This window comes from Tribolium madens, unplaced genomic scaffold (assembly GCF_015345945.1).
Source record: "Tribolium madens isolate multiple individuals breed KSU strain unplaced genomic scaffold, Tmad_KSU_1.1 Scaffold_96;HRSCAF=242;Tcas5.2_LG5, whole genome shotgun sequence".
Taxonomy (NCBI): Eukaryota; Metazoa; Arthropoda; class Insecta; order Coleoptera; family Tenebrionidae; genus Tribolium; species Tribolium madens.
The window spans coordinates 7,557,293-7,583,598 of NW_025401068.1; the positions used below are offsets into that span (position 1 = coordinate 7,557,293).

A 26,306-nucleotide genomic window follows, 5' to 3' on the forward strand; every position below is an offset into this window, starting at 1 on the left:
AAAAGTGCCATCTTGTGTTCAGTGGAAATTACTTTTTCTAGGTAGGTATGTTTTCTGTAATTTTCTATTTTTGTTAATTTAATTTAATAATTTTTTATTATCTAAATTAAGTATTAAATTTAATTATTAAAAATAATTATTAAAATATTGATAATAAGTACAATCTCAAAAATGGATACAACAATTTTTCTTTTAACATTTAAGTCTTTTAAAATTCATTAGTCTTGCATACGTTGCATACATACATATTTTAACTTTAGTATAGTAACAATTTATAAATCTATTACTCAATAAAAATTATACTTTTTCTAAAGAAGTGAGTGTTGGACTAATAAAAAGTCAGTGGTAATTTTTATGTTTTAATACTCATATGAACATTTTTACATGCACGAGATATACCAAAATATTTTGAATGTAACAGTTCCAAATGGATAATTAAACAACTACGACAAATAAATAGCGAACATTTCTAAGACTAACACGTACGACTTAAATAATGCGGGAGAAATGAGAGAGGGTTGAAATGATGAGACGTTATAAAATCATACCTTTGTAATAACAAAAAAAAGGTACCCACCTAAACTAATTTTTCATTGACAATGATGCAAACACCGCTATTTATTCAGTTCAAAATTTTGTAAACAAGTAATATGAAAAAGAAGAAATAAATAACTTACAGAGTACAACTAAATAACAAATAAAAAACAAATCTTATTGTACATAGTACATACTACATTAATAATAATCGTATTATACTATTGTGTGTTATTTCAAATAACTTAAAAAAAAACAAAACTGTAGGAAAAGTAAATGAAGGATTTCGAATTTGTGAAAAGACAATAAATCGAATGAATAAATAATTTTTATGTACAAGGCAAGTTTTGTCGCTAATTTTAAAAATATTCACAATTGAAATTTACAATAATTTACATTAATTTCAAGTAGGTACCTAAAATTGAAATTATATACATATGAAACGAAATATACAAAAATATGTTTTTACAAAAAATGATCGATGATGTACAGTATTTACGATTCGAATCAACTTAATACTGATTTTTGTTTTAGTGCAAGCAGACAAATAAATTTCCACTGCTAAGCTTCAGGAATTTCATACACACTTAAATTAAACAAGTCACAAGCACCATTTAGATTTATGCAATTACATACATTGAACTTTACATGTATAAATAGTAGTAGTACATGAAGAGGATGATCTTATTTGGTTTATACTTATTTGGATATATTCTAACATAAGTAAGTTATGGATTTAACAGCATATCAAGCAACTACGCTTGCAGTAAATTGAAAAAACTGTCATGAATTTACGTTTAACTGAAAAGTGTGATGTAGTTTCTCAATATGAAGTTAAAGACGAGTATCCAATCAAGTACCATCGATACATGTCGAATACGTTAATGTATATAAACTGCAAACACATTCAATACAAAATCTACAACGTAAAAACGACCTATTTTCTCCTAAAACATTCAAATACAAATAAATACACAAGTCTAGACAATTTCGTGCAAGTCATAAATAGTATTGCTTTATACGTGATCAGTCTAAAGTCAAAATTCGGTTAATTCCATAAAATACTTTTATAAAATAACTATCAATAAATAGATCAATAAATTATCTCAACAAAATCGCAATGAGTATCTTTAGAAAATTAAATTAAATTTCTTATTTATATTCATTCGAACGCCGTGTCCAGTCCCATCGTGAACACACTTTATTACCTCAGTACTAGCCTAGTAATAAATAAATCTTAAAAAACTTAACAAAACTACACTACATGAGCAGGAATACATCTTAGGTACATTCAATTATGTGGGGTTGGGACGACTCGATCACGCTGGGCCGCGTCTCTTTCCCGGGATGGATGGAGGGCTGCGGGGGCTGTCGCTGCTGGCTCTGCAGCCCCGGGGGCAAAGGCCTCGAGAGACCAGGGTGCAACACGGCGTGGCCCATCGGCGCCTGCTGCTGAGAATGCACCTCCAGGAACTCCTTCGAATCCTCATGAATTTCCTTATTCATATCTATCGATCCTRAAAATTTCGAGATAACAATCGCATTTCAGTAAAACATCATTACGGACCTAAGCTCCCATCCGATCCAGCGTAGTCGTAGTACCCATTGGGCGATCCTTCGCCGTTCAACTCCTCATCAATGTTATTCGGCCTACAACTCGTAGTCTTCCAATGTGTCCTCAAGCCTGACGCACTGATATAATTTTTGCCGCACTCTTGACAAATATACGGCCTCTCATTAGTATGCAGCCTTTTATGCAGCTTCAAATGGACAAATTGTGTGAATTTGGCGGGACAAAAATCGCACGCGTAGGGCTTTTGGCCGCTATGCAGTCTTAAATGAGTCTTAAGGTTTGAAGTGGAGGAGAATCGCTTCTTGCAAATGCCACATTCGTGTGGTCTTTCGCCTGTATGTACCAAGTGGTGTTTCTGCAGGTGGGCCAATTGCGTGAACGACTTGGTGCAAACGTTGCACTTAAAGGGGCGTTCACCGCTGTGTGTCCTCAAATGAACTTTCAAGTTCGACAACTGGCCAAAAGTTTTGCAACAAACGTTGCACTCGTAGTGCATTTTGCCGTCTTTTTTCTTCAGAGGGTAGGGCAAGCTTCGATAGCCTCGATTTTGGTTGGTGTTGGGGCTCCCGGGATTGCCGATAGAGCCCCCATCGGGACTCCGCGAACAGGGAGAGGACCTCCCACTGGTTTGTAATGGAGGCAAAGGCGTGAGGAGGTGATGAGTAAGGTTAGAGTTGATGATGTGCGACGCTGGGATCATCAAATTCGACCCATTGGGGTGGTGGGTCGTRTTGAAACTCGTCGTGGGGGGCGAGTACGTGGTCGTGGGAGCCGATGTGATGGTACTGTGGGGTATGCCATTGGAAGGATAGATGTTGTAGTAGTTCGTGGGTTGGATGTGGTTCGTGTAGTTTTCGGTAGTGTGGGGGACGTATAAAGGTTGGACCGGACTTGGAGGGTGGTTTTTAATCATTGCGGGACTAAGAGGGAGCATGTTTTGAACTTGGACATTTGAACTTGAATCAGGACTGCAAGGGACAGTACCGTACCGGTGGCTCTTCTTGTACGAGTAAGCCATTTCGGTGGGGGAGCTTGGAGGAGGAGTTGCGTTGGGTTGTCGCTGGTTGTTGTCATTGTTATTGGTGTCGATTCGATTCCTTAGAAGGATATTTTCAAGAATACTAGAAGATGGCGGTGTATATCGGGATATAACATTCTGGGACTTCACTTCAGGTTCGTAGAAAGGTTTATTGTTAGGAACTTCAGGTGGAGGAGAATCAATCACAATTACTGTACTTGGGGGCGTGATTATTCTCGGGGTTAGTGTTGTTACTTCAGGTACTGCAGCATCAGTGTGAGATTCCTTCTCCATTTCGTGGTCGCTTTCTACTCCTTTTGACTTGTAGTGATAAGCCTTAGATATTTTTATCTTCACTTTCCTGTATTCGTTCTTTTGGGTTTCGGGAGAAACCGGTTTTATTACCGCAGTTTCTTTCGAATTTGGTTTTTTACTATAATCATAGAATAAAAGTATGGGACCACTAATAAAGTAGATATACATTACCTAAAATCAAGAACGTAATTATTCTCACTATCAGAATCACTTGAATCTTCAGGAGGTGTGAAAGCATCGTCGTGATAACCATTACTGTGATATCCTTCATCTGATCTCACACTACCATCAGTTGGTGTTAATTGGTGTTCATAGGGACCATCTTTTGCAGGAGGTTCAGTCGTACTAACAGTTATCACTTCAGAAGATTGCTGTACTTGTTGTCCTAAAACCGAAAAAAATTATTTCCTTTCTTAATTGCAAAAAAACAAAACGTACTAATTCTTTGTAGCATTTGTTCACCAGTCAAGGGATAATTAAGTCTTTCGGCGAATTCTTTGCAATACCAGACAAGAAGTTCCTGATTGGGAAGAATAGGTTTGATAGTGTAAAAATAGATATTCATTTTGTATTGACAGGCGATTAAATTTTGAGATTCACTGGAATATGCAGGATTAACATATCTCATCCAGTTAGCCTTAGAAGTATCAAATCCATCAATGTAATAATATAGTTCGTTATCTTTATATATCTGAAATAAAAAAAAAGATGTTAGAGTAGAAATTAGTTTSATTGGTGTCAAGACATTTGATTTTGAAGCATATACAATTGCAATTGGAAGCAAAACCGCTCATAAACTATATAAAGGAGCCGTTAAAGATTTCCTTTCGGTTTCATGATAATTATTTATGTGTCCGGCATTTTACAACCAACCACCCAAAATAACCACAAACATAATTCCGAACCGTGGCCAATTTTAAGGAAGAAGTTAGTTAATAAAATATAGCCTTCTAAAATTACGATGAAGGTAAATTTGTTTGTCGCAAAATTGAAACCTTGCAATTAAAATCTGAAAATTTGCCAAGGATTTCCCAGAACAAATGTCTTGTTATTTTTGAAAAAGATAATTAAAGATGATACCTTGCTGTCGTTAGAACTGTTTCTATAAAAGCCCTCTCTCATCTGAACCTGAACCAGGAAAAGAAAACAATTAGGAAAACCACAACCGAAAGAATATTTACATAAAGCATGGAAGAATGCTACTTACCCTCCAAAAGTACTTCCGGTTTGCCGAACTTGGTACAGCATCTTTGGCATAGATTTCTCCCACGAGAGGCCCAAAGCGCGTCCCTCGTGGGATATACCCCGTACTCCAGACGCCTTGAGCCTGGAAATATCTGTGAGAAAAAGTTTGGTAAACTTTTCCGAAACTCACATCTGACATTGCTTGAGATGTCTTAAGCACTAAGTTTCGAGGAAGGGTAGCTTCCGCCCTGTTTGGTGTTCCGGGCTCAACCGGAAGATCCGGAACGATATAGGTGGTATGCAATTCGAATTCTTCCTCATGAATATTGGCCAAGTCGAATTCGCTGGCGGACGTTACAGCTACCTCATCCATCATGTCCTAAAGAAATAAATCATAATAGTACAATACTCTCAAACTCATCCACTTATAACAAATTATATGTCTTAAAAGTTAGATCCGTGAAGGTGAGCATCCGATTTGACGTAACTGAAGCATTTACTAGTTCAAAGATCTCTAAATAATTTGGGCACAGGAAATGCACAGGGCGAGCTAATTTGAAAGTTAAATTTCAAGACAGTACATCCTGCAATTAATTTTTTCGGCGGAATAAGTCAGCGGTTTCAGTATCGCCAATTAAAACTCGTCTTGGGTCTCTCCGAGGGGAGTTTGAGTTTGTCGGCAAGGTCGCTGAAAGCAACAGTAGTGACCTCTCATGCAGGGGTGTGATCAATGCACTAATTGTCACGTTTCAGCRACATCAAAGAAAAGAAGTGCATTTCGCTGAAATGCGACAGTTTTCAGGCGTAATGGGGCCGTCAGCTTGGACACGCCACATTGCCAATTATCGTCATTGAACTCGGTCATAATTATATAAATTATGCGCGTTGAATTTTTTCCGCGTGATGTGCGTGTCGATGCCGTCATTTGCATTCGACCGAAATTATCACCGAGGATGTGCTAAAATGCAAAATATTAAGTGAAAGGATATATGGGTCAGTGTGTACATGTATCGATCGACKCTCTTAGCCACCGTCTGGATGCACCGCGTCCGATCCGACGTCATCACTTTATGACGTCATCAAAGCTGCGAGCTTTCAAGATGGCTACGCCTCATTCATACGAGGCGGCAAAAACTTGTACCAATAGTCGACAAAATTTCGATTTGATGAAAGTACCAAACGAAAGCTTGCCTCAGATATATTTATAATAATTTCAGAGATTTAAATTTTGCCAGTCTTTTGATGAGGTGTCTAATTAACAATTCCGTGTTTAATTATGATTGATGGAGTTATGACGGTGCAAGTCTTTGCGATGGATTGTAAATAAACGTAACCTTTAAGGCTACATAAATAATGCTCTAAAAACTTGTAAAATATCACAAGCTGAGTTCCAAGGGTGGATGAATGCAGCTGGAACATGCATTGGGCGACCCCGGAAAATGTCAACAGTTCAAATGTTGCGACCTTAGTTAAACATGCAACGAAGATTTCAAATTATTAAAATAATCACGGACGCAGAAATTTTCGTTTTATTTCATTCTAAGCAAATTATTTTAAATGCATTTTTTTAAAGACATGTAAATTAGCCCCTAATTTGCATAGCTGATTACTGTTTTTACTTAAATTTAAAAATTCAAGATAAAAACGTTATAATAAATTTATGTCTAAAAGTCAGTTCTCAAGTATAATTAATTTTTGATACATTTACACAGCTCCTGCGGTTAATTAACCTTAGTGGAAGTAGGAATACATCTACATAATGCTAAAATATGGCGATAATAGTGCACCTAATGCTTTAATATTCTCGTAATGCAGAAAAATCCTTGAAATATGATAAAATGAGTAAAATGATAAAGCGATAACAGTAATTTCCGGACATCCAAAAATGATTCCAARACGATTTCAAATATTTACATAAAATAATTACCTCATTATGTGATGAGCTTCGTCTCAATCRGTGTAAAATAAAGTGATAAATATCTGCATAATAGAAGGAAGTGTCGGCTTAGTTGAACGAATTGTTGAAGCATTACTTTCCTCGTTCTTTCCTTTGCTAACACATGACTTAGCATAAAGGCATTGTCGCCTTTGACTCTTTTGATCCATAACAAAATGAATCCGAGTCGTAAATGATTAATTAAACCATATCGGTCAAATTAATTAATTATGTTAACTTTGCAGTAATTCACACCAAATAAGCTATTTTCTTTACTTTTGTTTATAAATTAATAATTTGATACTGCGGAGACTTATTTACTTTAGATGTTGAATAAATTTAACTACGAAAATTTGAGTAGTAGCCAAATCATATATAATATTACATTGTAATCGTAATGATATTACGAAATAAAGTGATTCCTTTTGTTAAAAATAAATCAATGTTTTTCACATGAAAGACTAAGTCTATGACAAATTTTACCTCTCTCATTTTGGCGTTTTTTGAGGACTGCAGCTGTTCTTCAAGGCATTTAAGTCCTGAAACAAAAAAAGAGATCAATTCCAGGTACACTACAGTAGAAATTGTTCATTTTTGGAACATTTGWATTGCAGATTTTTAAACATTATCCTTTCTATTTTGTTATCAATCCGTCGTAAGAGTCAATGTCATAGAGCCACTTTTTATGTTGCAGTTACATAAGTAGCGCTTTTACATAACACATAACCTCCTAGAACATTTAAATAGAGATAAATAGGGAAAAGTCGGGGGTTCGTGTAGGTCTCCACAATTGAAAAATTACCTGATGTGGCAATCTATCCGAATTCTTCCCCACCAATTTTGAGTTATTTAATTCTGCACTAATATTAGTGCAAGGTTGAGTTGCATGTTCCTGACGTCAATTTCAGTTCTGGTCTTTATTCAACGAGTGCATTTCCTCTATCTTTCTCTTTTTAAAGAAACCTTGTGAGCATTTGGCACAGTACGAGGCCATGACTGATCTTTAAACATTCAATGTTATTACAATTAGAAAAGTCAAACTAGAAATTACCGAATCTGCAAGGGTCAAAGAATGTCGAAGAATTATCGAAGAAAATGCAAAAAAAGTGTTATGTGTGCATGGCATGCAACCGGTGAATTTTATGTTCCTGCTGGGGGTGTCTGCAGGAATAAAGACAGTGCAAACCTTGATTTAATTATCTCATTTAAAAAAAGACAGGAGTGGCTGTTTAAGGGCTGGAAGAACAATAATTTATAACCAATTTTTAACTAAAATATCAATAATGATGCATGTGAGATGACATTGGATATAAGTGATATGACATAACATATGCAACGAACAATTCTCGCATTACAATAATAGTTTTAATCATTATACTGTTTTTTGCTGGCTTGTTATTTGCTTATGGATTAGCTATCCTTGACGTGCACTTGAAATTCACTTTTCTAGAAAACGTCAAAAAAGGATTGTCATATCACAAACAACAACAAAAGTACAAAATAAAGATTTAAAATTCAAAAAACGAGTCTCTAATTTCGAAAATTGTTTTTAGTTTGCCCAAAATTGCGAAAACAAAATCAAAAATTTTCAAAGGTCAAAGTTGAGACGCCACAACTTTGGGTTTTATGTAGGATGTTATGAGAGATGGATAGTTTATTTTTTCAAAATGATGTTAACAACGACTAAAGGTTACCTTGACTATTGAAAAGTAGTTTAAAATAGCTTCTTCGAAGGAAGAAAATATCTACGTTTCAGTAACGGAAACGGGGAGGCAGCCATTTTGAATTTTCACTTTTGATCGTATTGAACGCTGAAAATCGCAATTTTGTTTAAAATCGAGTGAATTTTTGCCAAAATGGGTTTGTTAGGATTGTATTTGAACACCTCGATGCAATTTTCACTTGTGAGTACCTAGCTTAAAAGTAGTGCCAATTTGATAGTGAAATTATTCCAACCGACTAAAAATAGAGCAATCAATAAGAGTTTCATTATCACTTTTGTAATTTTAATTTTTTTCAAAAATCCTCCTAAAGGTCTGTGTTACACTTTAACCAAATCTGAGCTCCACACCCAACGAACACTCCAAATTGTAAACAATGACACTCCGTCCTAACCAAAAACCCACAGAAACAAAATTAAAACACCTTAAGCCAAATTTATCAAGTTTTCCTCTGCCAAAAACCGCAGTTTAATCCGCTATAATCCCCAAAATATTTTTTGTTGCATTTTTATTTAGGATTTTTTCAAAAATTTGGAAAAATCTTAATTGGCATGTTTATTTTTCTTGGTTTAGAGCCAATAGTTCTAGGTAGGGTCAGTTTGTTATTGTTTATTATTTTAATTCATAAACTGCGTATTTCCCGGGCTAATTTTGGCGCGAAGTTTAAAAAACTTGGGGTAAATTTAAAAGGGTGGAAAAAGGGCCTTTGACGTGTTCTTTACGCACTCTCACGCATACTTTACGCATGTTACGCACCTGGAATAACGTGTTTTGGCGGGACACTCGCGAGGACGCGGATATGCACCGAGCTGTTCAAAGCGTCGCGACGCCGACCTAGCTCAACACTCTCTGTCGTGAGGCTCTGCAACGTTGCAGCTATCCCGTTCAAACTCTCTTGTCCATGTGCACATCGCTTCGATGATAACGTAACGTTTGATAAACAAAATACGATTTTAATTGCTGTTATAACAAACAGCCACACGTATGACCTGAGTACTTCTGTAAAAAAAAACAACTAAAATGCTATTGGTTAAGGTGGAAGGTCGAATTTTTAAAACAGGAATAGATTAATTTACTGATATTATTAAAATTTCTGGATTTAAAATTGAATTTAGTTTAGGAGTTTCAACGCAAAATAGTTTGACCTTTGCAAAAACGCATGTGCAATCTTTATTTTTAACAATCTTTGGTAAACACTGCAAATCGTTAATGTAAGATAACAATATTAGTGCATAAACATGCAAAACTGAGCAATCTACGTTGTTTTCAGTTGCGCAGGTCAGGTTGGGCACATTTCTTGTAAGAAAATATAATTTAAGATCATCATTGACGCCGTAAATTATGTAATGTTTTGTTTTATTTTATTTTATGTTTACCCAATGAAGGTGATCGTAGGTTAGAAGTGATAGCAGATGGATCTTGTTATTCTCATTTAGATTTGAAAAACTGATTATTGGGCAATAAATGAGCTATCATTGTCATTGTTTTACCTGAAACCAAATAAATGAATATAATATTGTGTTAGAGCAGGAATTGGAATAATAAACATTAACGCATATTTTGATTAATTTTGAAATGAATTATTATTTCAACATACACAGGGCGAATCATTTATAATAAAGACCCTAACCGATTTTCAGACACAACCCGAAATACATTCGCACAAATAACTTGGCTTTAGTTGCGTATGAAAAATATAGTTTCATAAATTTGAATCAAAGTAGTTGTTATGTCATTCATAAAATTTGGCAGTGTCATCAATTTTGCTTTTTTTCCCCTTGAATTCAAAATATACTGAAACGACGAAGAAGCTGATATGATCTTGATACATAGAGAATGCCACAAAAATGTTGTAACTGAATCTGTACCGTCAAATGTACACTGTAGAACAACAATTTTCAAAAACTGTCAAAGCTATTTCAGGTGTCTATGTTTATATCTTTGAAAAAATTCAAATAGTGTATCAATTAACTCATAGTGGTATCTGAGAATATGTTTTGGGTTGCGTTTGAAAATCGGTTAGGGTTTTTATTATATGTGACAGCCTGTAAGAGTAATAAAAGAATAATTGTTGTTCTGTATTTTTATTTAAATATTATATATAATTTAATTTCATGAGGGGTTTCTTATGTCATAGTTATTCATTATTATTTAAAAGTATATCAACTAGAATAAAAAAACTAGAATAAAAATCTTTTGTAAAAAAACTATAGCCAAATTAAACAAAAACTTTTACCGATACGTAATTTTCTATTTAGGTCAGCCATTTTTCTTTCTATAGTTTTATTTCAATTTATTACAATTTGTGTTTAAAATACATACGTAATAATAAACATCAATTTTAAAATATCTTTTATTTTTGTTTCTTTTCTCTTACTGGGAATTTATTAAAAAATAATCATTTTTAGATTAAGTCTTGCGTATAGTATTTACTATTTTATGCTATTATAAGTCTAAGGGTAAACGTTGAATATAAATTCGGTTATTTTCTTGTGTTGTTTTGTTGTCTTTGAACAGTGTCTGCTTTTCTAAGAAGATAATCAATTATTAATAAATCATCTAAACAATATTCGTTTCATTGAGATTATTGATTGATTATTGAAGAAGACAAAAAATATGATGAAATCAAAATGCATCATCTGCAAGTCATAAATTGATTATTTTCTTATTGTTGGGAAAAATTTGAATTTGCGATAATTTTAATCTTGATTCCAGGATAAACCAACTTTTGCCGTAGTTGTATCAAAACAAAATAAAAGTGAAATTGCACAAAATCAATATCGGGTCAACGTCCTCCTGCTGCGTTCAACCCGGAGAATCCCGGAACTCCCGGAAATGCCTAACTAGGAATTTGCGCCTTTAACGTCACTGCAATCGCTAGGTAAATTCATCACTTAATTTATGATTTAATTATAAAGATTTAACGTCCGATTGTGGAAACTTGCAGCGTGAAGATTCTCGCCTCGGTGTGTATACAAGGTTTAAAGATAGTAAAATTAAAAAGTTTAAACTGAAATGAAAACCAGTCGAATAGGAGAGTAATAAGTAAACTTGTGTAAGTTTTAATGTGAGTATTTCGGGGATGGTTTTCGTGAAAAATGAGCGTAATTTCTGTCCAAGTAGCATGTTGTCTGAGAGGGAGGGCCATTGCCGGGAATCGATCGAAATCCCCGACTTGCGTGTCGGTTACCATGGAAAGTGTTGGCCCAGGTCATGAGGGGTCAAACCCGGACCTTCCGCATTCACATTCTCCCGAATCCGAGTTCAGTCAACCCCCAGGAATCCCCTTTGTTTATCAACAAAGCGTCACGCGTGCCCCGAAATTCGGCCCAAACCCCCGTTTCTTCGAAGTGGGACTGCTTGAATTGCAATCAGGTCATGTGCAAGTTCTTGCTTTCGCACTAGATTAACTATGTGGCGATTACGCTGGCCTTTTGGCCTAAAAACAGCACGTGACCTTCATTTTCTATAAGCGATAGAGTATTGCCGGAATTTCCGGCCGTAGCGAATTCTGCAACATTTTGATTATTGCTACTGAACAAGGACATCGATAGCATTTCGCGTGGATTTGACGAGGAAGCGTAGCCTTAACCGGGATGTCAACATTGAGACCACGAGTTCAATGGCCGACACACTCCGACTTCCCCTACTTCTCCCACCTGTCTGGTTCCACTAGCACGTTCTCCTTCCACGTAAAAAGATCATTGCGTACGAAATGCGAAAGATAAAGCCAGGAAATGATGAAAAAGACTGCAGGATCACAGGGCTCCTCAGCAGGAAAGTSGACGACTTTAGGCGCCGAATTTACAACGGGTTTCAGCAGGTTTGGTGACACAGCAGGATGGATTTGCTGAATCGATTATAATCAATTTTTAACTGATTTGATATCCTGGCTTGAATTTTTAACGGCGCGTGAATTAATTTTCGCAATGGCTGAGCTCGGAAAATTATTATTTGTTGAATAAGTCAAAAATCACATTTTTAATGACACAAACTTGTTGTGATTGTTGCATCACTCTAAAGAGATCTTTCCAGAATATACATATACAGCAAAAGAAACTTTCTGCAGTTTCCTCAAACATTTCTCTCTCCAGGATTTGTGACAGGTTATCATTATATTCAACTAACTTAGGTCAAAAAATAATTGTAGGATTTTAACATTAAATTTAAGCAATAATAGAAACTCTACTACATAGATAAATCCCAATAATGATTCTTTATCTAGTAGTAAAATACTAATGAGAAAAAGTTTTTTTAGTTTTTTTTTTCTTTAACATTGAGTACAAACTAAAAAATATTTGTTTTATTTTATTAATTTTATTTAAATCAAGTACACCTTTCAACAATCAGGCCTAGTATTTTACAGCATTTTCTCATTCTCATGTGGCGTACACATATTTCAAATTTAAATAAATGTAAAATCTCTTTTGTATTAGCTGCCAGTACTACTTGAATCTTTCAGTTTCTCTGTTATGATCTTTTTTATTCTTTTTTCTTTATTTCTTTCTTTCTTTCTTTCTATTGTCATGTAAGTGTATCCTTGGATAATCGCTAACGTTACGTTTAGAAATTCAGAGAAATCTTTTTCTATTTTAAACAAGTTTTTTTTAATGTGAATCACTTTATTAATTCGATACCCACAGCATAATATTTCTCTATTTGAAGCAATAAATGAATGAAAATAAACATATCTGTAACGCCAAACACATGAAAGTATATTTTATTGCCTCATTATCTTTATCAGTGTTACAGGTATAACCTTTTTAAGCACCTGTTTGTTTTATTTTTCATATTACAATTTTCTTCGTTGACATTGTGAATGTATGCCTCAATTTTCATACAAAATAAATTTTGAAACTTTATTTCAAGATTTGCAAAAAGAGAAATTGTTGCAAGTAATCCGCTTGTCAAATATTTTCCATCCGACAACAAATTTATTGTCACTTTCCTGGAATCATTTAGAGTAAAATTTGCAGAAAAGATGAAATYGCATTATCTTTTCAAGTATCATTTTTAAGTTTAACCAAATAAATTGTTTCTCTATGTTCGAATTCGGTTTGCGGTCGCAAATAAACAAGGTGGTCAGTTCAGTGTTTTGCGTCTCCTGAAAGTAWTTTTTCTTGCTGAGGCAGCTGTCGTCTGTGCAAATTTTCAATACTTTCAAAATGGACATCGGTCGCTCCTCAAAGCATAATCCGTTAGGTAAAGAAGCCCAATTCTCGAGAAACCCACTATTGACAAAGGCTCTACTGTTGACTATTGTCGTGGCCACAAACCGTAAAATTTTTCATATGTAATTACTCCTTCGAGGAACTTACTAATAGAGTCAATAACTTTTAATTTTGTTTCAGGTAGAAACAATTCCCAACGCATGTCTCATCGTAACGGTACAAAAATCCAGCGTGTGTGTTTATCTAAGAGGAGTATTCAACAAGTTGTATGTGTGGGCAGGTGATACCATTTAAACGGAACTTGATTTCTCAAGGCTATAAGGGTCGGGATTGTCAGAACCTTCATCAATTTCAGGATTGTAAGCACCGCTAGTTAACCTCCTTTTAAGCTCCGCTATCTCACCCCTTTTAATAAAGTGCTTATGCATATCAAAAAAAAGCTCTCGAGCATGCAGGTGGTTCACAGAAAAAAAAAACACGATAAAAAGCGGCATTTACTTTGAATAACACAATAGTTGGAGTAATCGTCAAAACAAACTTCTTGTTGTTAACACCCAAAATTATTTCAATTAAGCTTTCTTGAGCAGGAGGGCTGAACCTGCTGTACGCGTAATTACAGTAATAACCAACTGTTGACAAGAGSAGGAAGATTATTATCTTAATTATTGGTAACGGAGTTTTGAGCACTAAATTGAATTTTGTTTTAAAATACGAAAATCCACAAAACTAATTAGCTATTCTTGAACATTTTATGGCCGTTTTATGTTTGGTGTATTTAAAAGCTCCAATTTCTTCTATCTTATGCTCAAAATATACAAGACTGGAAGAACCCTAATTTTGTTAAATACGAAAAGTTTATTCAAAATGAAATATTTACATAATTATGCCACTAATGTATGAATAAACTTTGTTTTGTTTTTGGAAGGTGACTAAGTTTAAAAGACAATCTCCTTCTCAACTTGATTTATTAAGAAAGCTCACTTCTACTTAATTAAAGTTTTTGTAAACTACACATATTTGTCTTTTATCTTTCATTTTGAGCTTGAGGAAAGTGGATATTATGCGAAATAGGCGTAATAAAACTCAAAGCCACAACTGAGTTGTTGGAAAACTGAATGGGATATAGTGTATTGTTAGAGGGTCCAAAGTAATGATTGTTATTGCTGGTACAGGTAGTTGGTACCAGGAAAGGAAAGTTTAGTCAAAATTGCGAAAATATTCCAATCTGAATTTTGCTTTGAATAAATAACAAAAGTGGCCGTGACCATGAATTCTATCTGAATCAATAATTATTATTTTAGTATCTTATAAAATAATGATTCAGGTTAGCCTTGRCCTTGGTTGGAGCATGGGTTTGTCAATGTCAGTTCAAAAACTTGCTTAAAGATTTTGCAAAACAAATCTGTTATAAATAGAATAAAGTAGACTGAATTTGTAAGAGCGGGAAATGCAAATCGAATCAAATGGTTTCCGTTTTCGAAAATTATTGAATCAGTAAATYGATTTATAAACAACATAGGTTAATAATAAGTTGTTGCCACCATGGTGAGCACGTAAAGGATTGAGTTCGTTGAACTGCCCTAGTGTCCTACTAATCCGAAAGTAAGGTAAAGCATAGAAAAATCGAGAAGTATCGTTACAAGTCGGGCGGCCATCATCAATTTCTTTATAAGAAATGTTAAGTATGATATGATAACACAAGGACCGGCTCCATTAATTTTTTTCACCTCAGCATGCTTTTTTGACAGTTATCACCACGTAACATTTCTTCGAAAACTTTCTTCAGGTGTTGTTTGTGCTTATGATAACTTTGTTTTGGTGATTCTGAGAGGTTCTAGATTACAAGGGTTGAATCACTGAACTAATTAGTTTCCCCAATTTTGGTTCGCCCAATGTGAATTTATTTAATGGTAGGTTTTGCGACCTAATCAATTTAATTACAAAATACGCCAATAAAATGCAATCTGTCGTTGTACAAAAACAGATTGCAAAATAAAGAACGAGTTATCAACATTAAAGGAACTGGTTCCTTATAATGCAGTTTTCGACCTTATACAAGAAGCACACAAGGTTGAGGTTAACAAAATTTTTAAGTTCGACGAACTTAACAAATGTTTCACATGCTGAATTTTGATTCCACGTCGAATTTTGTTTTGTTTTTGAAATTGAATTTTGGAGGAAAGACAAGTTTTTATGTAAATTCTTGAAAAAATGGCCAGTGCATTTTTTGCCAAAGGGTTACGTGTGATAAACAACAGGTCAACGACTATTTTCATGTGTAAATATTTTGAAATGCACATTCCTTCGCGAGCGAAAAATCCCAACTGGTTCGCCGAACCGGAAAAACTCGGAAACTCGAGATATACAATCTCCAGATGAGAAGCATTGAGAGAAAAATTTCGGGCAATTTTTAATTAAATGTGATTGTTAAGCATCCTACTTGGCACCCACGTACTTGTTAACAAAACAAACTCCTCCAATTTTTACACGCAAAGGAATATTGTTTAAACAAACAGCAAGTAACAGCGTAATTACAAAACGCAATATCCATGTGAATGTCTTGTCTTAAGGTCAATAACTTCGCCATAACTGCCAAAATTTCACGCTTTGTCTGTTATTACATAATTCAATTAATCATAAATAAAAACAATTTTTCCTTGAGCACCAGACACAGGTGTTTGATAATTACATTCGTGGAAAGATGATTGAGCACATAAAAAAATGTTTGATTGATTGACTTTTGGACACCTAGTGGTCTTGGCTTACCTTCGTGGCAGTCTTTCGGAGGAATATATAATATCCAAGGTATCCAGAAAATTTTGGCAGCGTCACTAAACTCTATATCCAAGAAAAGTCACACACACTCACACACTCAGAGTTCGAGATCTCGGATCAGTCTTTATCAAAAAAAGCACAAAGTGGTCCGAACGGAATTTGCTATCACCATATCCAATAAAAATTTTGACGCGAATCCTCTCGAAGCACTTAATCCGGACTCCGGGGGTTATTGAAGAGTCTCGACCGGTTGTCAAAGCCGCATGTCTAGGGCAATGTCAAACACACCATTACGTTCTTCAACCTTCGCAGTCTTTTAGAAACTAAACACCGATCCGAGTTAAACTTGACCGTGATGGTTTTCACACAGCGCCAAGTGGTGATAGTTGGAAGCTCCAACTAACGGGAACTTCGGTCAACAACCTCCAAATTCTGAGCGGCCTCAAGACGTTGCCAGCGACTTCAATGCTGCAGCTCACGTTTGAGGAAGTTCTTTTTGTCGTTATTTTAGGGTTCATGGACCAAGCGCTCTCATCAGCCCAAGACGCCGCTCACTTCGAAAAACCCGACCCGGAGTTTCGATTCCGAAGGATGATTGCCTTTCTTTTGCTCGAAATTCTTCGGAATCAGAACGGGATGACTATTAAATCGAGTAAAAGTTCTACTTATGTGGAGGAGGTCTTTGACTCATCCGCGTCATTTTGTTTATGGTAAATGATATAACCTTATTTCACGCAAGTTCAACTGACGAATTTAGGTATTCAGTGAAATGCCTTTCTCTTTGCGGCTTTACCAGAGGATTCTAGAGAATTTTGACAAGTGATTTATGACTCAATTTCTTTGCAAAATTATTACAAAACGAAAGAAAGCACAATCGAATTTTGAGTTTTCGCGTCTGATCGACTATTGAAGTCTCCAAAGTATTTCAGTTATTATCAAACGAACGCTTACCAATTTCATCACTGAGTCTATTAAAAATATGATCACAATTTTACCTAATTACTAGAAATTTGTTAATTCGCTTAAATACCTTGCCCACTAGGGCCCTATTAAGATATAGTTTCACTTACGGTCAAAAGGACTCAAGCTAATTCCCTGTGGTTTTAATTTATGACCACTTCTTAACAAATTTCACCACCGTAGTTACAAGTCTAAACAAATTTTCTCTAGGTCAACCGGTAATTTGTATTGTGTTTCAAAATTTGTGACAGTCCTTTTGAAATTGGGGGGTAGTATCAGTCCTAATGTAAAACCCGAGGGTGGTTAGCCATAAACCGCAACAATGCCACTTTTCCAATGATTTATGGCTTACAACACCTACAGGGGGTAGAAAGTTCGGGTCCGGAAATTTTCCTAATTACTTTCTTCGGTTTAAAAGAGATTCACCGTTACCCCATTTTTTTCTTGCGGGACTGAGTTTAGAGAACGTCAATTATACAACATTTGCCATTGTCAAAGAAGATTAGTTCCGAACTCTTTGCTCCGGTTTAGCTACCCTGGAAATCAAGGCGAAATAGAAGGGTGATTTTTATAAAGTCGCGCCAAAGTATGTCTTCGTTAACAAACGAAACGAAAATTTAATCGAGTGTGCTCTGTTCTACATCGTGAAGAGTTCAACAAACTCCGGTCGTAACACATTCTGTTTAGCACCTATACGAGTCTTCATTTTGCACTGAAACAAGGTCTAAAAATCAGCGAACTGAAGCAACGTCAATATTGACGAGTTCAGGTTTTCCCAACAGTCATTTGGATTTGAACTTTAGCATTTAATATAGAAATGACTCATTTGTGTCAAACATTGCTAGAAATAAATGATATAATATGTTTCTTGACGTTTGATCGGACAATGTAGGGTGGAATGCAACACCTACAAAGATTTGAAAGTTGCTGTTGGAACGCAGTCTTCACTTACGTTAGGTTAGGTCCGCTGACGTCACAAGTCAATGAACTTGATTCTTGACTTTGTTTTAGGCGAAAAAAGTACTTAGTTATACTTTAGTTAAGTGCTAAAGTCGCTATAAATGTAATGATAACACTTGAAAGAACCTGAAGAGTAATGATAGGCTGTAATATCTTGTTTTTCCTCCCTTTCTTTAATGAAGTAACATTATGTCAAACATAGAACTAATGAATTTTAACACTGGATATAATTATTGTTCATTGTTGCGAGAAATCTAATTTGAGGCCCTGAACTTGGACGCTTAATGGTTCTCCTAATGGCTGTGAAACGTGTCGAAATTTCCTGTTGTTGGTGATAATTTAAGAGGTGTTAATTGGATTCGAAAAATGATCGTAAATTTCGCGAATTTGTTTTGTTCATCTATAGCAAAATAATCTTGCCACTGGGGCAATAATCTGTTTAAGACGCCAAGTTCTCAAGGCCAGCGCTTATCCAAGGTTGCAAACAAGTTCAAATTTTTGCGAAGAGTAAAACCGCATTTAGTTCGAAATTCAGAGATTCAATTCCGTTTCGTTCCGATTTTACTTTAACACACCTTACGGTTTACCTTTCGCCCTCAATTCGCGGCATTTTTACACCTACTGCCGCAGCCAAGCCAAGACCTCCTTCGAGGAACTTCTTTGTCTGTGCTACTAGTGGAAGCAAGCAACGTTTGCGATTTCTCGACGGTTGCGAAGGATAGCGTAACACATTACGGGAAGAGGTTGACGACCGTGTTTTCGCATGGCTATGTCGTGGGTTGTCTTGGACTGGCCAAATTTGACGGACGCCGCTGGGAATATGAGGCAGTGGGATAGATTCTTGGCGAGCTTCTCCAGCAGGGGTTCCATTCGCCTACGTCTACTGGAGATTTAGATCACTAGGGAAGCGCGAAAATGATTCCAATTTGTTAGTAGAGAGTAAAGGCTTTGCCTTAAGAGCAATGAAAATGTCCCCATTCATGGCGACGCGTCCGTGTCATCGTTATTCACTCACTCACTTCCTCCAAGTTGGCCTTCACTCGGAACTATGATAATTGTTGCCAAAGGTTAGTAACCGGTGGCATCATGCAGCCAGATTCAGCTTCGATTATCTTCAAGAAAGATTTATAGAAAAAAAGTGGACAATTAAAATCGAAGGTTACTAATTTTGGTAAGCAAGGGCATTTGATAGAACCATGACATCAGCATGACTGAAATGAGTCGAAGTTTTGGATCCTTGATGATCCCACAAAGAAGAATTCAACAATTTGGTTTCTTGTCTGTTTGTGATAAGTTTTTCTTCCGCATTGTTTTGGTCATATGTGAAGGCTAACATAGTTACTAAATCTTAAAATTGTTAATGAGATGAATAATGGGAAAAAACGCTTTTGAATTTTTTTTTAGGACTAATAATACGAATTTATTTCATTGCCAAAATGACTATGAAAGCACTTATTGAAATATACCTACAAATATTTATTTTTAATGTGTTGTAATGTAATGTGTAATTTTTTGATTACAGTATTCTATTTTATGCTTTTGTATTATGTAAACCACTAGGGACTATCACTTTTCTTCTTTACAACAAAGGCACTACTATTACAGACATGGTTGAAGCAAGATTTATTTGAGAGTATTATTTACAAAAGCGTTAGTCACTACATGTGTGTATGTATACTGAGTAACTTCCATAAATATAAAATTTATTCATACTTGCGAGGATTGTTATTATTAAGAAAATATCTAAAAAATAATCTTAATAAATTATTGGGATATTAATGTTGTTTAAATATTGTTATATACGTAATCATGTATTTTGTAATATTTTTTTAAAGCATCGTTTACGAACAACTGGGTTGAAGCAGATAGACTCACAGTATGTATGAGAAAAAACATGCATAGATAAGATACTAACCTTATGTTTTCAGTAATTTTAGTTATTTTAGGTACATTGAAAAAAGCTTAGAGATAACAACTGGTCATTAATTAATCTTGATAAAAGTACAAAGGAGAAAGTTGGATGTAACAGGATAGTTTACAAGAACATGAAAAATCTTGCCTTCTTAGAATGTTGTTTAAATCAATCTTCCTTTTTTTGGCTTATAGTCTTCCCGAGAACGTTTCGGATGGTGTATGGAGCTACAAAAACACACTCTAATAAGAGTTTTTGTGGAAATTGTGTTATATTACACGCAAGTCACGCAAGTAAATGTTTACCCCAAGAGTACCTAGGGCGAGTGGAGTACTTGTAATGATTTATAAGTTTATAACAAATAACACACAAAACCTCTTAATTGCTATTTAAAATGCATCTTTGTATTTTTTTAATTTTTAACATTTTAAACTGTCTTCAAAATTTCATGTCCAAATTTATTTGTTTATTATCAAAAATTAGTGCAAAGTAATTGTTAACTGAGACCTTTCTCAATATGGACTTATTATTTATACAAATTAGATCATTTTGGTGTTTTAGGAAACTTCTGTAAAAAATCGGGGATGCAACACATGCAAATAATTTTAGAGAACTCTTCGCATTGAAGACTCGACTTCCTGGTCGTTTTAATTAAGAGTCGTCTCCTAAAACTCTATTTTACGTATTTTTTAGTTTTTACATCAATAGATATTTTTAATTGAAGTAATTATATCGAAAGTCATAGGTTAAGAATGTTTTATTTGCAACATTTAGTAACTAAAAGAAATTATATTGACAAATGCAAGGCAATAATGGTACAATGTTTTAAATAAAAATACTTTCTGGAAAACATATTCTTTCGACTAGTCGTGCTTACATGTTTAGGAAACTTAACTGGATTCCATTTTATTTAAACTAACCACATAAACTAGCATTATTAAGAATTCTGGTAAGTTCTGTAGGTATACCTTAATGTGATTTACGTTAGAATTTTTAAACATAACCTAAACATTTAATTTTAATCATAAATTTAATATTCAAAAATTGTCGTCTTCAACGACAAAAACTCGTTTTCCTAGCAGGCATAAAGTGCGTAGAACCTACTAKTTAGAGTGTAGGATAATAACATGTTTAATAATATTTGAAAGGTTCTTCCAACCTTACTTGTTGTCTAAGCCAAGGTCTTTAAAAATTTACTTAACAAATTTAAGACCCAGTGTTACCATGAAGTCTGTATCATGAAAACAAGAATAATGAATATTCATTTCTTTGGTACAAGAAAAGAGTTTCGGCTTCTGACACACCATGATGTAAAGTACATTATACCACAAGCCATAATTTGAYATTCCCTTGGCCATATGTCGTCTTAATGTAAGAATAATGTTCCAGGAATGGGAGGTGTTTCTGGTAAAATTATCCTAACTGTTCAAGTCTGGCCGCGACTGGACTAATGGAAACTAAAATTCACCGTCGACGCAACTCGATTAAGATGAACTCATTTCTTCTCTTGTCCATCGAGGACATGCATAAGAGTTCGTCGACCCATGCACACATAGAAGAAGAAGCTCGACCAACTAGACTGTCGGAGTGTAACTAGACCACTGGAACATGGAGGTGACGCGCCTGACGTCACTCTCTTGTTACCTACATTAGACAACTTCGGTCGACGAACTCTTCTTACTTCTTGAAAACGAGATGCATTAGCTGAAATGACCCAATCTGCAGCTTCAGAGCCCTTCGGCTGTCTGGGACGAGCCCAGACCATTCGTCATCCAGCTAAAATCTCGGATAATTGATAGCTGAAGTCTCCGGGTCGCCGGCCCCATAAAAACCCCCCTAAAAGAGGTCCAGACTCAAAGAGTATAGCCATGAACAACATTTTCGTAAATTTTCAAGACCTTTAAGTACCCATCGTTACCTATTGGTGCAACTTTTTTGTTCTTGAGGAAGTTCAAAAAATACCTGTTGTAACATTTTCTATTTAAAAAATATGTAGCTTTGAGTTTCTGAGAAGTTCTTGATTTTGTAAGGGAAAGCACTTTGAAAATGTGGATATTTTTATTTTTTATCTTGCTTTCAGGCTCGCATTTTTTTTGAGTTTTTGAAAATAACTGTTCCAAAAGCTTATATCAAAAATCTCAATTTCAATACGTTTTCAAAACGTTTTTTGGATATTGTAAAAGGGAAAGAAGTATGTACTTTTAAATTGAAACAAAATATAGATTTTTCTTTGGGTTAATTCACAACTGACCTGCTGGACCGATTTTGTTACCTTCATTTTTCTTAATTACAAAGACATTTCCAAAAAAAGTGTCTAACATACCTATAGGTAGGCATTTTTTGTGTGATTTGATCCTCTTTGGCCTAGTTGTGGTTAGTGGTAATTAAATCAGCGCCCAACAAATGGGTCTTCAGACCCTAGTAACCACCTGCCGTCCCTCGCTAATGAGAGGACGCCGAAAGGGTTAACACTGGCCATTAGTTATCTGGTCCCCGTTAGAATCTGGGTCAAATGGGCGTATGATTAGAACCATCTGTTCCAGATGCACCTTGTGCAGTGATTTGATAAATATCACCCCCGTCCTTCGGGTACCGTTAGGTATCAAACAGGAAATGATGGGCCACCATTATTACGTCAAACTGTAATCCGARACCCATCACAGATATGTTAATGTTCATAATTTWGGCTCCAGCGGCGTAACTGTAACCCTCGCTTTTCGTGATTAGATTTTAAATAATTGTTACATTTCGCTGAGCTTAAGAGTAAAGATTTTGCATGAAATTTTTGACAGGCCATCGACCGTTCACTTCTTTGTAAATGACTTTACAGGTTATAATTTCCCATCAAGTTAGTCATGGGTCCGTCGATTTCTTGCAAAAGCTACCTACGGTGTGCCGTTGCACCAAAAATCGCAATAAAACCATCACGCCCCATAAATTACGCCAGATTTACGGTACCATAAAACCCTTTCTTCCAGTTTGCCAATGTTGCGATTTTGTGTATCTGTGTTCAATACCATTGTCAAGTTTCAAATTGCAAAAATACCAAGATGTGCTTGAACGACTCTCAAGGTGCAATGGCCTTAAAACATTTACTTTTTAGCTAGGTAACAAGTCCCAAATCATAAAAAAATACCCTTGAAGTTTACTTTCTTTCACTTGCAATATTTTGCAACTGCAATAAAATCTAACTGTAAACGATGAGTTCTTTGTAAGGGATGATTACCGGGAATTGTAAATTTTTTTATTTATGGGTGGGTTATTGCAAAGAATTTGTCGCCATTATGACGGTCTTACTTTTTATTAGGGTTGCAAAGTAATTATTGTCAATAATTGCGAGAAATATGATTGCAATAAATATCAGCGGACGCTGAAGGCCACTAAAGAAGGCTGAAATTTTTTTTCACTCCTAGTTTCAGAAGACGTCATTATACAAATATTGTATTTGATGCTTGAGAAATTGATTTTCTCCATCTTAGCTAATAATGGATTTTTTACACAATCATAAAGTAATAATCAAATTATCTTGCATGTGAAAAGTTGGAAAAAATGACATTTCAACTTTATTTAACATAACAATTAATATGAAATATCAGGTTCAGGTTGAGAAGTGACCACTTCCTAACTTGAACTGTCATATGTCGTCATGTTTTTAGAAATTTGATAAACTCTCTATTAGCTTTTTGTTTTTTAAGCAGAATGATTGTGAGTAAAATAGTATACAAACCTTGGTGGTCGTTACTTCTCTTACCTCAGCTTATTGTTAATGCTAACCCCGGCACTGCGCGTCTTGGTWATCAAATTTCGCTTTGGTAATGAAGCACCTCCCCCCTCGGTATGTAATCTACTATTTGTCTCATACTAAATAATAAAAACAATTGACTTTGTTGGCATGGTTAATATAGACGGCCGTAGTTGATATGTGTTGACATGACATTAAGCTATAACTTTTTATACATTATTAATTGTTAATAGCTCTATAATGTGGAACTGTGGAGGTGAGATTTTATGCGTAACAGCGTCTAGATCACACTCTAATGAGATCCCTGTTTGAAACACCACTTGGTTTTTGTTATTATATTAGTTTTAATTAAAAAAAAGTAAAAAATAAAGGCCGCCCGAGCAGGGACTTGAACCCTGGACCCTTGGATTAAAAGTCCAATGCTCTACCGACTGAGCTACCCGGGCTGATAAGTTGCTACTCTCATTGCTGATATTTTAACACGAATTTTTTTTCGGACACATTTTTAATGGAAATATTAGTAAATATTATTTATCACACTTTATCTAACATTTATTGTAAACATAGAAGTCCAATAGTTAAAAATCATTTCATTCAGKTTCAAATAACAAATGAATACAGATAAAAATCATTTTAATATCAAAATCCGATAAATATTTTTAGTTGCAGTCTTCGCGCAACCTTGTTATGTTTTATTAAATCTATTCTGAATAAAACTGGAGCAATATATTAGTGCTCAGGCCAAGATAATATAACAGATAAATTAAAATAAAGAGTCAGGTGGTTTGGACACAAATAAATAGAAGTGCAACAATATGTTACTTTAATAAACAGTATTTAATTACCTTTTGTACGGTAAAAAACTAGAAATGAAAAATACACCTAATATAGTAATTTGCACAGTAAAAAAATAAACTATAAGTAAACCACTGTATTACACATTAAAAAAATGCCATCTTCACAGTATCTAACTGCAATTTACACAGTAAAACAAAGTTCTGYAACTTATAATATGGTCCCCGCCCAAGAATATTATTTATTACTGTATTACTGAATATTTAATATTTTATTGAGCAATTACAATCATTTTTCTGAGCGTTTATCATTTTGTGTACTAAGCGTATATTTTTATATCTTCAGCTGTCATAACATCCTAGAATTTTTGGATTTAATTTGTTCCAATTTTTGGAATTAATTTGTTCCAATTTTTGGATTTAATTTCGACAGAAACCGATAAAATTTTGAACAAACCTCGGATGTAATAATGTCATAACAGCCTTAGATGTCTTAAAATCCTCGCTCGCAAACTCGCTCGGATTTCAAACTGACATCTGCAGCTGTTATGACATTCATTACATCCTATAGGTATGTTAATAGCTAGAAACAATTAATGTTTTGCTGTGCATTTATTATTTTAAATGAACATTTAATATATTTAACTATTACTTGACGTTGAAAATACCGTGCATTTGTTCCTTTTAATTATACATATTAAGATATACCTACAAGATAGTGATTACTCGTAGTTTATAGTTTAAAAAGATAATCTTCATTTTAAAAGCTAACGATTTAACATTTAACGGATTCTTGATGATCAATAATGTTAAAGCATCAAAAAAAATCACTAGTGATTAATGTATTCATGGTGATGATGTATAGGAAGTAATGTTACTTATTAGGTTCATAGTGACATTGTGTAATTTTAGTAATTATGATGTAATGAAATRGCAAGGGATATCAAATATCAAAGTTGTTATGTTTCATTAGGAATAATATGATTTATTAAATAATTAATTTAATGATAGCCTTCTGCTTAAAAAGTATGGCTAGTCATCTACCATTGCTTATTTGTTATTGTTCTTTATAGAATTTGATTTCATAAAATTTCTTAAATAATATACTAATTTTTGTTATTAAAATGAAAAAATAGTATTTTTGAATTATGTGTATATAAAAATGTAATGTTTTATAACAATATTGTAAAAATATTTCATTAATTTTTTTTCTGTAAACCTCCGTCTAGTTTTTACTGTTATCATAAAAACTGTCTAATCCAAGGATATGTCTAATCACCTTTTGAAGATTCCTGAATTAATTTTGACAGTCATTAATTTATGATTATGATTATAGCATGAAACAAAAACGGTATTTTAAATACTACTGTCCAACATGATTAAACACTATAAAGACATGAATTAGGTAGAATAGACCTGATGATCTGTTGTTTTTGACGTCACAGCTATTTAGTAATTCTTCCGGGTAATCATAAATTACCGTTTTTATGACTGTTAATCAAGTACCTAGTGCGTTATTCGACAAAAATAAAAGTGATAATTAAACGAGGAAAAATTATATACTCATAATCGAGTTTCAWAGTTTTTGTCTTGAAATTAGACGTCTGGAGTATTTTAACTGGCAGACTCTTCGGCAACATCCTTTTTTGGCCAATTTAAGATTAGCCAATAAGTGAGTTGTCTCTGCCAAAACAAAACGAGCAATCTTTT

The 26,306-nt window shown here is 34.5% G+C and overlaps 1 protein-coding gene, 1 long non-coding RNA gene and 1 other non-coding gene across 5 annotated transcripts; 1 reads left to right on the forward strand and 2 right to left on the reverse strand.

Annotated features, from left to right (window-relative positions):
* Positions 1-346: 346 nt before the first annotated feature.
* On the reverse strand, positions 347-16,555 carry LOC123013665 (PR domain zinc finger protein 1). Of its 3 annotated transcripts, none has more exons than XM_044412355.1 (9): positions 16,220-16,555; positions 7,045-7,100; positions 4,816-5,004; positions 4,648-4,767; positions 4,521-4,568; positions 3,879-4,131; positions 3,612-3,825; positions 2,102-3,558; positions 347-2,051 (listed from the first exon to the last, which is right to left on the reverse strand). In XM_044412355.1, the coding sequence occupies exons 2-9, from the start codon at positions 7,051-7,053 to the stop codon at positions 1,816-1,818; spliced, it is 2,526 nt and encodes an 841-aa protein (XP_044268290.1). In that variant the 5' UTR covers positions 7,054-7,100; positions 16,220-16,555; the 3' UTR covers positions 347-1,815. The 3 variants fall into 3 exon arrangements, with proteins under 3 accessions (XP_044268290.1, XP_044268291.1, XP_044268292.1); XM_044412356.1 differs by lacking the exon at positions 16,220-16,555 and adding an exon at positions 9,039-9,194; XM_044412357.1 differs by lacking the exon at positions 4,521-4,568.
* LOC123013682 lies at positions 8,234-20,502 on the forward strand. Its single transcript, XR_006413278.1, has 3 exons — positions 8,234-8,465; positions 10,998-11,163; positions 13,634-20,502. It is a non-coding gene; the product is annotated as an uncharacterized LOC123013682 (long non-coding RNA).
* Positions 20,503-24,175: 3,673 nt separating this feature from the next.
* On the reverse strand, positions 24,176-24,248 carry Trnak-uuu. Its single transcript has one exon. It is a non-coding gene; the product is annotated as a tRNA-Lys (tRNA).
* Positions 24,249-26,306: the final 2,058 nt, after the last annotated feature.